General features: G+C 34.0%; 1 protein-coding gene across 1 annotated transcript in view; it reads right to left on the bottom strand.

The window, feature by feature from the left end:
- The window catches only part of LOC6645858 (dendritic arbor reduction protein 1), a 34,658-nt gene extending 20,916 nt beyond the window's left edge, over positions 1-13,742 (bottom strand). The window contains exon 1 of the mRNA XM_023177655.2: positions 13,670-13,742. Coding sequence (XP_023033423.1) covers positions 13,670-13,732 — 63 coding nt within the window. The 5' untranslated portion in view covers positions 13,733-13,742. The remainder of the gene's footprint in view (positions 1-13,669) is intronic.
- Between the last annotated feature and the right edge of the window lie 1,076 nt (positions 13,743-14,818).

Raw genomic sequence — 14,818 nt, 5'->3', positions numbered from 1 at the left:
CATAAATTTCGCAATGAGTTAAACTTCAAAGGAGTTTCGCAGCTGCTGCTGCTGGTTGGCTTGCAGGCTGGCAGGCTGGCAGGCTAGCTGGGACATCCAAAACTGGAGTCTGCAAATGAGTCATGGCTCATGGTTATTGTCTCAAACTGGGTCACATTGCGGCATGTTTGTTTTTGTGTGTGTTTGTGTGTGCTTTTGCTGCTTGTCACTTTGTTTAGAATGAGTCAACATTACGTATACGCAATGTGGGCCAAGCTGTAACTTCTTCGATATGACAGACAGACCAAAAAAAAAAAACAAGAAAAAGAAACAAAATATTGTCAAAATGTTTGCCTTATCGACATTTCAATTAGCTTCAATTTGAGCCTTGAGTGGAACATTTAAGTGAACGATCTGCATCGCATACCAAACGATTCCAATACGACTAAAAACTAAACCACACCAAACTAAACGAAACCAAAGACCAAAGCAAAACGCTAACGATATAAATTGATAGTTGGTCTGTCAAAATGTTTTGGCATATATCCATTCTCGATGTCACAGTGTGTGACTCTCCTTTTGGCGGTTCATATGCAGATTGTGTGGCAAGTTGAAATGCCAGACCAAGTCAAAGACGAAGACGAAGACGAGGACTTGAAGTTTTCATTTTTCTATTTTTTTTTTTTTTTTTCTAAGCCAGTTAGTTGGATATCCATTTTGCATTCAAAAGTCTATCGGCTGTCCAATTAAGCATACTTTTAGCATTTAATTAGGCAAAGATAAAATCGTTTAATGTGTGACAATATTTGATTGAATGCAAAATGGAATGAGAAGTGGTTTAAAATATGAAAAACGAAAACGATAATGCGAGATAAAAAACGAAGAGAAAAAAAAAGTGGACAACCACATTCTTTTGATTGCATTAGAATACTTATATAACATAATTAATAACTCCAAACCAAATAAAATGACAGATAATATTCTTTTCAGTAGTTTTTTTAAACCCTCTTTAAAGGTTGAAGTTCAAATTTTTCGAATTTTAAAGAATTCACAAAAATCTTTTATTGCTCTTAGCTTGAGAAAGTTGTCAAAATGACGAATCTTAATAGAAATTAACTTTCATGATATGAAATTAAAATTTCATCTCCCACTAATTCTCTCTCTTTTCTCACTTTAAACGTCTTTCACACCCGCTCAAATGAAAACCATTAAAAAACTAAAAAGAACAAAAAAAAAAAACAATATACATTCAACTTTGATTTATTTTAATGAGCTTCTTAAATGAGTTCAATTAAAGTCTGAGTTATTTCTTTTTGTATTTTGTTTTGTTCGCTGTTGTTGTTGTTGTTTCTGTTTTCAATGAATTAAAATATTCTGCTACTTGTTGTTGATGTTATTTCTGTTTTGTTGTGTCTTTCTTCCTTTTTAGGTTTTTTTTTTTTTTTTTTTTGCTATTTGCCTTTTGCTTAATTTTCGTGTTAAATGCATTTAATTTTACGAGTGACATATAAATTATCAACTGAGCGTGTGTGTGTGTGTGTGTGTGTGTGTGTGTGTGTTTGTGTTTTGTGTGTGTTTTTAAACAACCTTGAGCAATTTAAATTCTATGTAATTAAATGAATTACAAACAAATATTGCAAATACTGCTATTGCAACAAAAAAAAAAAATGTTGTATGTTGTTTGGGGAACCTCGGGCGACAAAAGTTTTCATTTTTTTAGTTTTGTATGTACAATTAATAAACGAAATATCGAAGGCATATAAATTATAAAGCTCTAACATATGTATGTCTGGACATAACACAGCCTTACCCTTCATCCCTCATACCACATCCCACAGCCCCCTTTTGTAGGCACCTCCTGGCTGCCCCCGTCGATTGCCTGCCAATTGCAATCACGACTCAAAGCGAAAAGTAAAGCTAAAGCTCAGACATGGCTCTCTTGGTTGGGACAAATGCGGCATGATGGCCCAAGGGGACAGCAATAGCAATTACCCAACGAGTGGAAATTAAAAAAACACAAAATGCATATGTCCAAGCCACTGAAGGCGACTAAACGAGACAGAGACACACACACACACACAGCCACACAGTTATAGAAGAGTGGGGGGGGGGGGGACTTCGTTGCGGGATTCGCTGGATGAGATGCGTGAACTATTGAACCCAAAACCCCCAGACTCTCGAGAGTCATGAAATATGTGACAGCGTTGACACCAACAAACAAATAACCGCATCGTCCAAGTGAACTCTTCTTTTCCTTGCAGTCCCGTCAAGTCGTATGCCACATAAGATGGAGATGAAGATGGCTAAAAAGAAGGGCAGAGTGAATAGGGGGAAAGATGGGAGGTTGTAACACATCATGTCCAACACGATTTCCGTTCAAAATGTGAACAGGTTTGCGCTCTTTCTTTTTTTTGCGAGCCGCCCAAAAGAAATAATAACACCAAACAACAGATTTAAGTAACTTTTAAAAGCATTTACGAATTTTAATTTATGTAAATACATTACTTATTAATATCAATTACAGAGCTCTATCAAATTAAGTCAGTATCAAAATCTGTTTCAATTGATTTTTGAAATCGACTTATTAATTTGCTAAGACGAGAATTTGGAATTCAAAAAGAAAAACTAGATAATGTCCTAACTATGTTGACTACTTTAAGAGTTTTGCCAATCAAAACTTCAAATTTATGCTAGTTTTCGGTATTTCATTGAAGAAAAAGCTGAGTGTGTGTGAGTTCATTCAGGCCCAAAAGTTATTTACGCAATCAGTTAACAGAGAAGAAAACAACCGTCAAACAAAAAGTGAAACAAAACACTCTACCAAATGGATGAAAGCTTGGAATTAAAATAAATCAATGATGAGAAGACGTCTCGTCGCGAGACAAGAAGAAGAAGGAGGGAATAAACAATAATTTGGTTAAATTAGAAAATCGGTAACAAAAATCAATGATGCTGAAAATTTTCATAATAATAGCGTTAATGGTCATAATAACTAACAACGACAACGACAACGGCAACGACGACGACTCACTATGACGATGATAATAATAATGATCATCATTATTATGATGGGACCTAAGCGGGGCGATGGGAAAATTGAGCTCGAATGAATGTCTAAACAATGGCTCGATCGATGGCTGGGGAAAGGCAGAAACAAAACAGTCGGACAGACAGAGACTTGGCAGATAGATCGATCTATTGTGAATGTAAACTATAACTAAATGGTTAAAAAGTTATTATGAAATTGAAAGCATTTGTGAAAATAATGATATTCATTCAGATAGATTCGATTTTAAAGATGTTTCATCGTCTTCTAAGACAGTAAATAATTTTATTAAATTATTTTTTATTTCCTGCAATTGCCAAAAAAAAAAGTTGTTTACTTTTATTTCGGCTGACGCATTTAACTTTCGATTTATTTTTGTCCCTAAAGAAAGTTTTTGTGTTAATTTGTTTATAAATTTCATTTTGTAGATACATACATATTTCTAACAGTCAACAAAATGGCGATGTATGTATGTGTGTGTGTGTGTATGTAGATAATTTTATTTTAATTTTGTTGGCTTCCTCATTCAATTTGGTTTGTTCTCATTTCTCTCATATAACTGTTTAAGCGCAATTGTCTTCCTATATACATAGAGTCGCAGCACATAGACCGATATAGCTATATACATAAGATGTATATACACTTTGGATTTATGTGTGTGTGTGCTTTGGGACATGCGCAATTCACGCAGTCGACGGCAGTTAAGCACCATTAAGCAGCGGCAACAGCAGCAAAATAGTCAAAGTCGCCATGTTGAGGCAACTGCTCCAACACTCCCCCTTTGCCCCCCTCTTTAACGGACTACCTATCAGCAGCAATGCCACCCCCACCTCTCTCTCTCTCTGTCTATCTCTCTCTCTGTCTCGCCCTCCCTCCGTCAACAATAATACAAAACACCCGCTGCTGTAAGCGTCCAACCAGCAGCCAGCAGCAACGGCAAAAGCTTTGCCAAGCACAGCAAATCAAAACACATTTCATACTTAGGCAGTGCGAGAGTGTGTCTCTCTCCCGTGTGTATGGTGGACAGGGGTGTTTCCAAAAAGGGGGTTGGAAAGCAACAAAGTTTCCCATAAATTCTAATTTTCAAATTTCTAATAATATTCTTTAGTTTAGAACACCACAACAATTTATATGCTTTTTATTTCTTATATATTTGAAACTCTTAAAAAACCATTTCGAAATATTTTTGAAATGGCAATCCAAAATAATCTTCTCCTACCAGCTGTATATACATATATGTACATATATGCTAAGATTTGTAATTCATTTTTCCCATCTTTGTTTATTTCATCAAAGTTTTTTAACTTTTTTGATCAAAGGTTTTTTAAAAACATAAATGGGACAGAAAATAGATTTTTTAATGTTTTTTTTCGTAAAGAGATTACCAATATATTTCAGATATGTAGGTATGTAAATAAGCGTTTTGTAAGTTTTTCCAACATTTTTTCAGTTAATTTAATTTCGTTTTATCGTGCTGTTCCTCTCAAAGATTTGCAAAAAACCAAAGGACTAAAAATTTCTTATATAGAACAGGAAGGGAAAGAAGACTTAATTTACAAAATAATTCCAAAATTTGTTTGCCCATTGAAATTAACTATACTATAAAAAGTTTAAACAGTCAAAACGATTTGAAATAAAAGTGGATGAAAACCTTTTCTAATTTTATTTATTTGCTAAATTCTATGAATTTAAGTCATGTAAATAAATTCTAAATATGACTGCTTTAATACCATGGAATTAGATGACTATTCAACATGTAGCTTGTCGCTTGGGGGAATTTTAATATCTTTATAACATTATTCATTGCTTGCCAATGGAAATGTTTTATTTTTTTTGGCTAAAATGTCAATGGAAATTTACTGATTGTGATTCTTACCCTGTTTGTTTTTTCGATCAAACTACTTCCCTGAGCACACAATCATACACATATACGAGCAGATACATATATACTTTTAAAATTTTTGCTGTTTAGTTTTTTTTTTTTTGTTTTTCTCATCAGCAAAGATAACAACAAAAAGTTCAAGTCGATAAAAGGCTAGATAGATTTTTGTTAATGTTTTTTTGTTGTTGCTGAAACAGATTTCGAATGACGTTGTTGGTCTCCAGTCAGCCCTGCAGCACCCCAGAAACGGCAGCCGCAGCAGCAGCAGCAGTGGCAACTGCCCCGCCATCTATCTATCTACTATGTATGTGTGTGTGTGTGTGTGTGTATTTATGGCTGGGGCTTCAAGTAGCGAGCCTCCCCTCATTTGCCACGACGCCATTTGCTAAGCATTTGTTGCTGCTGTTGTTGTTGTTGTTGTTGTTGCTGCCGTCGTTCTGCTCATGTGCGCATGACGAATGACCGCAATTTGCGACAGTTTTTTCATTTTTGTTTTCTTCTTTCTGCTCTTTAGTTTACATATCTCTCTGACTGATGTTGTTGACTATATCTATGTGTCTATCGATTGTTGTTGTTGTCGTTGTTGTTGCTGCTGCTACTTTTATTGTCTCTCTGTGTATCTATTTTCATTATTGGCTGACTTTAAATGTATTTGTATATAAGTTGTATATCTATCGTTTCTATTTGGGGTTTATTTTTTATTTATTCTAATGACACAGCCACTCGAGACTGAATGATACTCAAACTATTATGCTTATTGCTGTTTCTGTTGCTTTTACTATTCATGTTGTTGTCGTTGTTATTATTATTGTTGTTCTTCTCTTCATGTCTGGGGCGCCATTTTATGCTGTGAATGTTGTATATAGATCTGTACATTGAAATTTGTGGAGATTTATTGTAAAATTCTCTAAAAAGTAATTCCAAATGTTGCATAAATTTATTTAAAATTATGGCAAAGGGAATTCCAATTTAAACAAAAATATTAAATAACAAGCTTATCGCATTTGTTATATATTTTAGATTCAAAAGCTAAGAATGATTTCTTGAGAGTGTAAATTTACCTCTTAGTTTATTTGTTCCTACAGTTATGTTTCTCAAAAGTATTTTTTAAAGTGCTTCTAATTGAAACTTGATATTAAAACATTTTTGAAAACTTTTAAATAGATTAAAATATTTTCAGCACTTTAGCTACGAATCTAAACAAACACATATATTTACTGCTTTTTCAAATATCTTAAATACATGTAGTTCAAAAGAATAAAAGTAAAAGCATGGGTAATGATTTAATGAAGTAGTTTAAGCTTTTAGGCAAAGATTCAAGAGCATTGTGTCCTTTATATTAAGTCTTCACTGTGTTTAGACCTCTCTCATATCGAAATACTTACTACTATAGCAAAACTGAACGTGATTTGTTTACAAATTTGATTTGTCTTTAAAAATAATAAGCAAAAATTTAATCAAGTCTGCTTTAGATCATTAAAAATCTATATTTACAAAATACATTTCAAAGATTGGAGCGGAAGTGAATAAAATTTCCACCAAACGTATTTCCTTTTTTGTTCACTACATTAAAATATCGTTAAATAATTCAATTTCTCACCTCAGTTTATTTAGTTTTTTTCTGGCTATTGTCACCCCATTTAGTTATTGCCTTTTAAAGGGTGGTTAGCTCAAATCGATTCTCATTCATCTGCATAAAAACCTTCGCACAGCTATTGCATATCATCAGGATATTGAATATCCTTTGGCAAACAAATAGCGATAAAACAAAAAAAAACAAAAAAATGAATGCCTAATAAAACATAAATTGATGTTGACGAAGCGTCGCTAAAAGATATTTCTCACAATTTCACGCTACACAATCCATGTCATTATTGGGGTGTCCACTCAAGCTCTGACAATTCGAGTCAAATGGAGGGAGAGTAGAGGGTAGAGGTTAGAGGGTGACCCATACCCCATAGCCAGGAAGCAGAGACCTGGGCATAAACATTTTATATAAAACCAATTTCCGATCAAATTGAAGAGCAAAGAGGTGACCACTGAAGCCTGACACGAGGCCGCCGAGAGGGGAACTTTACGCATGCGCAACATGTTGTTGAGTTTTTCTTTTCATTTTGTTTAGTTTTAATGCAAATCAATAAAAATTTGAAATGAAAACTGTTGAATAATGTGAGCGGTGATCGGTGATCGGTGGTCGGTTCGAGTCGCTCACTCGTACAGGATTTGCGGGCAATTAATTTGTGTTTAAGCAACAGGAAATATGCATACCGAATTGCTATATAGCAAGTATTATGGCCCTATCTATGTACATATAACCTGCCCATTAGTTCATACAAGAGGGGGGTGAGTAGAACGAGTTCAACGGCCAACCTTTTAACAATAACAATAACTCTGTCTATTCGTCTGACTGTGTGTGTGTGTGTGTGTGTGTGTGTATACGTTCTGTATTTCATCTATTGATACCAACGATTAGTGGGTCAATTGCCCAAAAAAAAAAAAAAGAAAAAAACTTAAATAAAAGAAGAAAAAATCAACGAATTTTTCAACCTGGCCAAGTGATGTATTTTTAGGCCAAGTGTGTGCACAGTTGTTGCCTGGTACCTGGCGCTACGAAGCCGCGTGCTGTCTTTCTGTCTCTCTCTCTTTTATATATATTTCGTTTTCCTCTTCCCTTACATTTCGATTTGATTTTTATTTTTTGCGTACTCTGACAATTAGCGCAAACGATCGATCGATCGATCAAATATGGAAACAACAATCAATAGACGCCTTTAATTGGTGATAAAAGTTAAATAAGCAAATAATCCACAAAAATTTTCAAAGTAATTTTAAGCGCATGTGTGTGTCTATTTGTTTGTGTGTGTGTGTGTGTCATGGGCACCATTTGAGCTATAATTTGATTAAATCAAATCAAAAAGACTTTAGTCTGTGTTTCTTGTGTTTTTGCCCCCCAACAATTGACTGTGGCAATTAATAACACATAAAGTTAAAGTTGGCAATTAAATCAAAACAAATATAATTCCATAATTGAATGAATTGAAATTGAATTCAACAACTTGATAAACAATGTAGTTAAGTTAGTTGCATTATTGAACATCCTGCATCTAATCGTTTTATCCTTCTGATTGCAGAGTCTATGATTAGGTATAATGAGCTGAATTTTCTATATAACATATAGGCAGAGTGATTTATACTTTAACTCTAAGAGTTTGATTAAATTTTAATAGTTATTTTAAAGTGTTCATTGTATAAATCACAAATTGGATATATCTACTCTGATTAAATGATTTCTAAAAACTTTCGATGGCATGCAAATAAAGATAGTATCTGGTTCTTCTATGCTTTGTCAAACTTTTTAGTTGTAATTCTCAACTAGTTTTAGCTTTAAAGTACTCGGATGGCCATTTCAATTCCTGAAATTGATCCTGCTGATAGTTGTTGTTGGTTCTTGAACCAAGCTCTTACCTTTTCGTATGTTTGTTTTGGAAGATTGATACAAGATTTGATTTGAAGAGGAACATTGAAAGACTTTTCCATCTGTTTTACCTAAAAGTCTGTAAAAGTTGTATTTATACAGTTTTTGGAAGTTTTTTTCAGGTGAAATGAAATAGAAACTGGTTTTCACTTCATTTTGTTGCGAAATGTTATCACATAAACCTAATTGGTTTGCCATTAAAGTCAAGTTTTAATTTAATTTTTTTGCAACTTGAATTTGTTTTGAGTTGTTTGGTTTGGTTTAGTTAAGTTTAAGTTAAAAGTTAGAGTTTGAAATGTTCAACATCATAATGATGCTGCTGCCTGGCCAATGATGATGATGATGATGATGATGGCTTTATCAGAAGCCAACGATCTTAGATGTTTCATTGGACACATATTATTCACTGTGTGTTGTTTGTATTTTCTCACCTTCGCCTTGACAACGGCTACGACGACTCTGACAACTGAGAATGACGAAAATAAATTTCATTTTCAACTAAAATTTACAACTTGGGTCACCTGGGTACGACCTAAGCTGGACAACTATTTGAAGATTTTACGCAGATTTGATTTCATAATCAAATAATTGATCTTAATGCGGCATCAAATGAGATCTCCAAAGAGCTTTATTTTCAAAACGTGTCTCAAGTCCGTGTCTGTGTGTGTGTGTGTCAGCTGTTGAGCATTTTATATTTTGATTTGGTTTTTTTTCTGTTTTGGTTTTTTATTTTTTTCTGTGCTCCGGCTGATCCAATCAAACTTGAAACGAATTGCGCTTCAATGTTGAAACTATGTATATATAGAAAATTTTTGTGATTTTAGCACCTCAATAAGCTTGAGAGGATCGGAAATCCCAAATATGTTTCTACATAATTCTACGAATTTTTAATAAAAAAAAAAAAAAAAAAAAAAATCTGGCGCTTGGTCAGCAATCTATCAAAAATTTTTGGTTGATTTCCAAAAATTCGGATTAGCCAACTAAAAGGGTTCCCTTTATTGTTGTGGTTGTATATTTCTCTCGCTCCTCTCTCTCTCTCTTTCTCTTGAGCTCACGTGCCATAAAGAGGATATGGGCATAGTGGTTACTAGTCTAAGAAATGTGTAGATAATATTAATTTTTGATATACTTTAGTATGTGAAATAAAAACTGCAAGAAATTTAGAATCGTTCATCAATAAACAGCTTTTCATTGTATAGACAAATCTTATAAAATAAATTCTCTAATAATAATCTTAGAATTCTTATTTGTTAAATTTTAACCACTGTAGCCCTTGAAACTTTATCCTCTGATTTCCATTTCAGGCAACTGTCTATTCGTTTTTTTTTTGTTTTTGGTTTCTTCTACATTTCAATTTGGCACATTCCTTAAAGATTTTCGATTCGGAATCCCGTTTTGTAGGGGGCATTCAATGGATTGTGAGTGATTGATTTTTCGTTTGGCAATTTGGCAATTTTCGCCTGGCTGATGTCTGATCCAAACTTGACCTCCAGCTTGGACAGGCGGCATATCAATCAAATTTGCCCAATAGTTCTCTCCCTCTCTCTCTCTAACTCACTCCTTTTAGTCTCTCTGTGTGTGCCAGTTTTCGTTTTCATTTGCATGAATTGGCAAAAGAAAAAATAAAGAGGAGAAAAAAAAACACTGGCAATATGATTCGAAACTATTGAGGAAATCGACAAGGGATTTGCATAGAATTGAACTGCTTTATTTTGGACAATGAATCGTTTCGCGATATCACACTGTGCACAGTGAGGCAATTTAATGAGATTTCATATTGGACTCTTTCGACTCGGTTTAGTCATTGCTCGTGCCAAAACAAAAAAAAAAGGTTTCGAAATGGAAAGTGAACTTATTGACACTGAACTAAATTTGTTTCTTATTGTAATTACAGTATCTTATCGGGCAGCAAAAACGAAATAATATAAAACCAAATACAATTTGTTTTTGTATCTAATTTCGCTTCAATTTCAATTGTGTTTATGGCCCAGATGAACGATGAACGTAACGAAACGAAACCGAACAAAAAGTTATCATCAAGCTGCAATTCTTGTTAACCCATCGTCTTTGAAGGCGGCCGCCTTTTCTGTGATTTGTGAATGCAAATACATTTTACGGTTATAGATAATGAAAACAATTTCATATATATTTACTTTGCAATCATTTATAATACATAGAAATCATTTCATTTCTTTGTTTAAATCAAAAAAACGAAAGAAAAAAAAGAAACAGAAAGAAGAAAAATTACGCTTTATGTCTTTAGGTTTCATTTGATTTGAGCAATTAGCATAAATCTCTTAGCTCCAGATTCTTATCCATTTTGCGACTTTATGTTTCTGTCCATTAATCAGCAAATGCAATGCAAAAAAAAAAAAGTGGGGGAGGGGGGGTGTAGGGGAAAAACAACTGTCTACGTGCCCGATTAGATCAATTATTCATTTCTCACTGAAATTCCATATAAACGATCCATAAAATCTAAGAATGTCATAAAGAACAAACATACGTATGTGTGGATACATTTTACGTCCGTGTCTATATCTATGTATGTATGTATGTATGTAAGTCTAAGTCAATGAAAGTTTTTTCGTCATAATCGTTCGCTGAGTCGTGGGAATTACCAAAAACTTATCGTTACAAATCAGTGACAAAAGCGAGAAAAAAACGGAAGAAGTCCCCTCTGTCCCTTCCATCTCCTGTTGGTGATGGTCTGCATGGCCCTCTTCTACACTTTGCTCTTGGCTTTATCTATCAGGCAGTCACTCAGCCAGTCAGACAGACAGTCAGTCAGTCAGTCAGTGAGACACTGCTTTGTACTTTTGCGACCGTGTGTAAATATTTGACAACACATGCCTAATTAGTGCAGCTATTGATGGCGACAGGCGGAACACTTGTCGAACACCCAGGTGATGATATGGTGACATGGTGTATATATGAAGGTATGAGTATGGGGATTCGGGATTCGGCAGAGAAGAAGAAACAACGTAGGGACGGAGGGTGCCATTCCATGGACAACCACAAGAAAAAACTCTTTTTATGGTGTTGTTTCCGGAGAATTGTTAGCTTTAAGGTTACAGGGGGGTCCCTGTACCTCTTTTACTCTCCATCTCTCTCTCTCTCTCTCTCTCTAGCAGTCACACAGACTTACACTCGCTGTCTGTTTATCTATAGAACTTGTGGAAGGAAGTGAGTGAGTATTGTTGAGTAAGGCAATATCTATGATCTTATCAATACAGGGTAATACTGGTAGGCCGACGTGTCAAATACTTGGTGAACACAAAGTGTCGCTAAAAACACAACAACAAACAAGTCAGTCGATAGAAAGAAGTATGATAAGACATGTGAAAAGTGATTTATATGGTCAGCGATAAGCTGAAATTGGCTCTTCATTGATTTGGCCAAAAAAAAACAATTCTAAACAAATAACAATTAACCTATAGAAATCAATTCATTGGGTATAAGATATTGAAATAATGATTGAGCAGATTTAAAAACAAATATAGCAAGAAAACTTTTACGGCATTTTCTTTTTAAAGTTAAAGTAATTAATAGGCAATTCCATAAATTTATCTAGACTTATTTGTATTAAAGAAAATACAATTTGAAAACAATTTGGTTAGATCTGAATTTAATTTCAAAGGCCTTATCACTTTCTTCTACAAAATAACTTATAAGGATTAAGTGGGGATATTTTCTTAATTATTCAATTACATTACACATCGATGTAGTGTACATATATTAACAGTCTAGGATCAATAATTCTAAAGAAACGTTTACTCATACGCAATATTAGTCATAATCTTGTCTGGCCACCCAACTGGCAACTGTCTGGATAATGAAACAAACGGATCATCAACTCGCTCCTCAGCCTGGCTGACTGACTGACGGACTGACTGATTGACAAACTGCCAGACTGACTGGCTATCTATATATACATACATATGTAATATCCCCTTTTGGAGGCAACAACACTTGGCACATTGGCAAAGTGTTGTGCACAAATATTGACCCAGAGCTTCGCAAGTAAGCGCGAGTCAAACAATGGACAAACAAACGACAAAACGACAAAGAGACAGACAGACAGACACAGGGACACTGTCAAAGTCTCTCCCGTAGGTAGAGAGGTCTCCCGCCCCATTCAATTGCCTTCTACTTCAGCTGGCAAACATTTACAAGAAGGCAAACGCTACAATTTCCTTGCGTGAAAAGTGCGGCCAAACGATCAACGACAAATCGACTCTTCAAAAGAGTTTGACCGACTGTGACGCTGGTGATTCTGTTTAAGAACGGCTTAAAATAAGCCAACCAAAGAGAGAGAGAGAGAGAGAAAGAAAGAAAGAGGGGGCAAACAATTTGCTTTTGCTTTGCCCCGGGGCAGGTGATAACAAGATTTACAAATCGATTGCAGCTAATACCGACGGCGCTTTGACAAATAATCACTGGGCATGATGATGATGATGATGATGGGACGACACTTCAAACAACAACAACAACGAGAAATGATACGATTATAACGACCTTCAGATACCCAGCAATGGGTGAAGAAAGATATGCAGGAACTTTAACAAATTCAATGTTTAGCCTTTCTGCATTGTGTTTGACATTTGCTCAAACTGAAGTTGATAATTTCTAGCTCTTGAGGATCGTTAAAGATCATTATAGATTCGTTAATAGGATAAATACATCCACCCTGAGGGATATTTATATATTTATCAATATACCTTTCACAGCCCTAAAGGGTATAAAAAGGTGTTAATCTGTCCAAAAACACGTCTCTACCTCTGCCTCTTCCTCTCTTTTGGGGCCTGTTCCCACTTTATTATCATCACAAATACAGCTATATACATATGCACAATATATCCGCTATATCGATAATCAAGTTAATTTGTTTACCGCATGCATTTTATTTATAACAAAAAAAACGAAAAAAAAATTAATGAAAAGAAGACAACAAATTTACAGAAATCTGACAGAAAAAAAAAACCCTTAAAAAACATTTGCATTTTGATAAGCGGAAGCATTTAAATGTTGCTTTTGTTATTATTGTTCGTATTTGCTTTTGTGTGTGTGTATGTGTGTTGTTGTTGTTTTTTGCCAAAATTTAATTTGCCATAAAAATGTTTTAATTAGCACACTTTGTCAGATATTTTTAAATGGATTTCTGTACAAATATGAATTCTTATTGCCTCTCAATAAAAGTGAAAAGAAATCCTATTAGAATTTCATCTCCAACTGCAGAAGTTCTTAGATCTATTAGTTTTTTGTTTTTATTTTTATTTTATTGACTCACCTGCATCACCCAATAATTATTGTTGGCGGCAAATTGATCACCAATTATAATATCCGTATGCATTTAAGCAGAATTTAATTTATTGGCATTAAATAAAATCGAAAAAAATTGCACTTAATTTTTAATTAATGCCACACACTAACACACACACCCAACAAAAAAACGCCACACACACATAAACAAAGTTGGCGTCTTGTGTTTTGGAATTATTTTTTATGAAAATGATTTTAGAATTTATGTTAATTTATTATTCAAAAGGATTTCCTTGGTAGGGCAATTCCTGTTGCCGTTTGATGTTGATTTTGACTTTTTCAATTAATGTTGATGCCGCTTTTCTTTAGTTAATTTATTTGCCAGTTTGTGTTTAAAAACAAAAAAAAACAGTTTCAAGGCATAAAATTTAGGTAGATTGTGATAGATATATTCAATTTTTCAATGGCACTCAAAGAATACTTAATTTTCTTGTGAATTTTGATTTATTCGATTGATGGATTGATTGATCAGATTGCCAGGATATATATTCATACAGATAATATTTATTTGCACTATGACAAAAAAAAAACCAAAAAAAATAATAATTTATATGGATATAGATATCGATCGATATATATTTGTAGGTAGCGTGCTTCCTGCTTTGTTGCTCTGATTAATTGAATTAATTATAATTATTATGCCAATTTCTGTTTGTAATTTGGTTGTCTCTCTCTCTCTCTTTCTTTCTCTCTTGCGCGCACTCGCTCTACATGATCATCCTGTAAAAAGCCGCCGGCTTTTTGCACTTCCGCGTTTTGTGTCTGTCGCTAAAGTTATTAACAAAATTTTAAATTTTTGATTGTTGTGTTGGTTTGGCAGTTTCTTATTTAGTTGAAGTTTTTTCTTTTTGTATTTTTGAAGGTAGAAATTTTGTAAGGCACTTTTGGTGGGGTTATTTGTTTTTCTTAACTTTTTTTTTTTTTTAATTATTAATAATAATATTATTATTATTATAATTTGTATATTTCATAAACAACGCGCAACGAACGAAATGCAAATGTGAAGAGTTACTTGAAATTTGTTTGTAAAAAGTATCTTGTATCTTGTGGTTGAAATATATCTGTTTGTTATATGTTCTTGTTGGCCGAGCGCTCGTCTCTGTCAGTCGTATCTTCG

The sequence above is a fragment of the Drosophila willistoni genome, assembly GCF_018902025.1.
Source record: "Drosophila willistoni isolate 14030-0811.24 chromosome XR unlocalized genomic scaffold, UCI_dwil_1.1 Seg8, whole genome shotgun sequence".
Taxonomy (NCBI): domain Eukaryota; kingdom Metazoa; phylum Arthropoda; class Insecta; order Diptera; family Drosophilidae; genus Drosophila; species Drosophila willistoni.
Note: the sequence above shows the minus strand (reverse complement) of the source record. Positions and strands in the feature narration are given on the sequence as shown.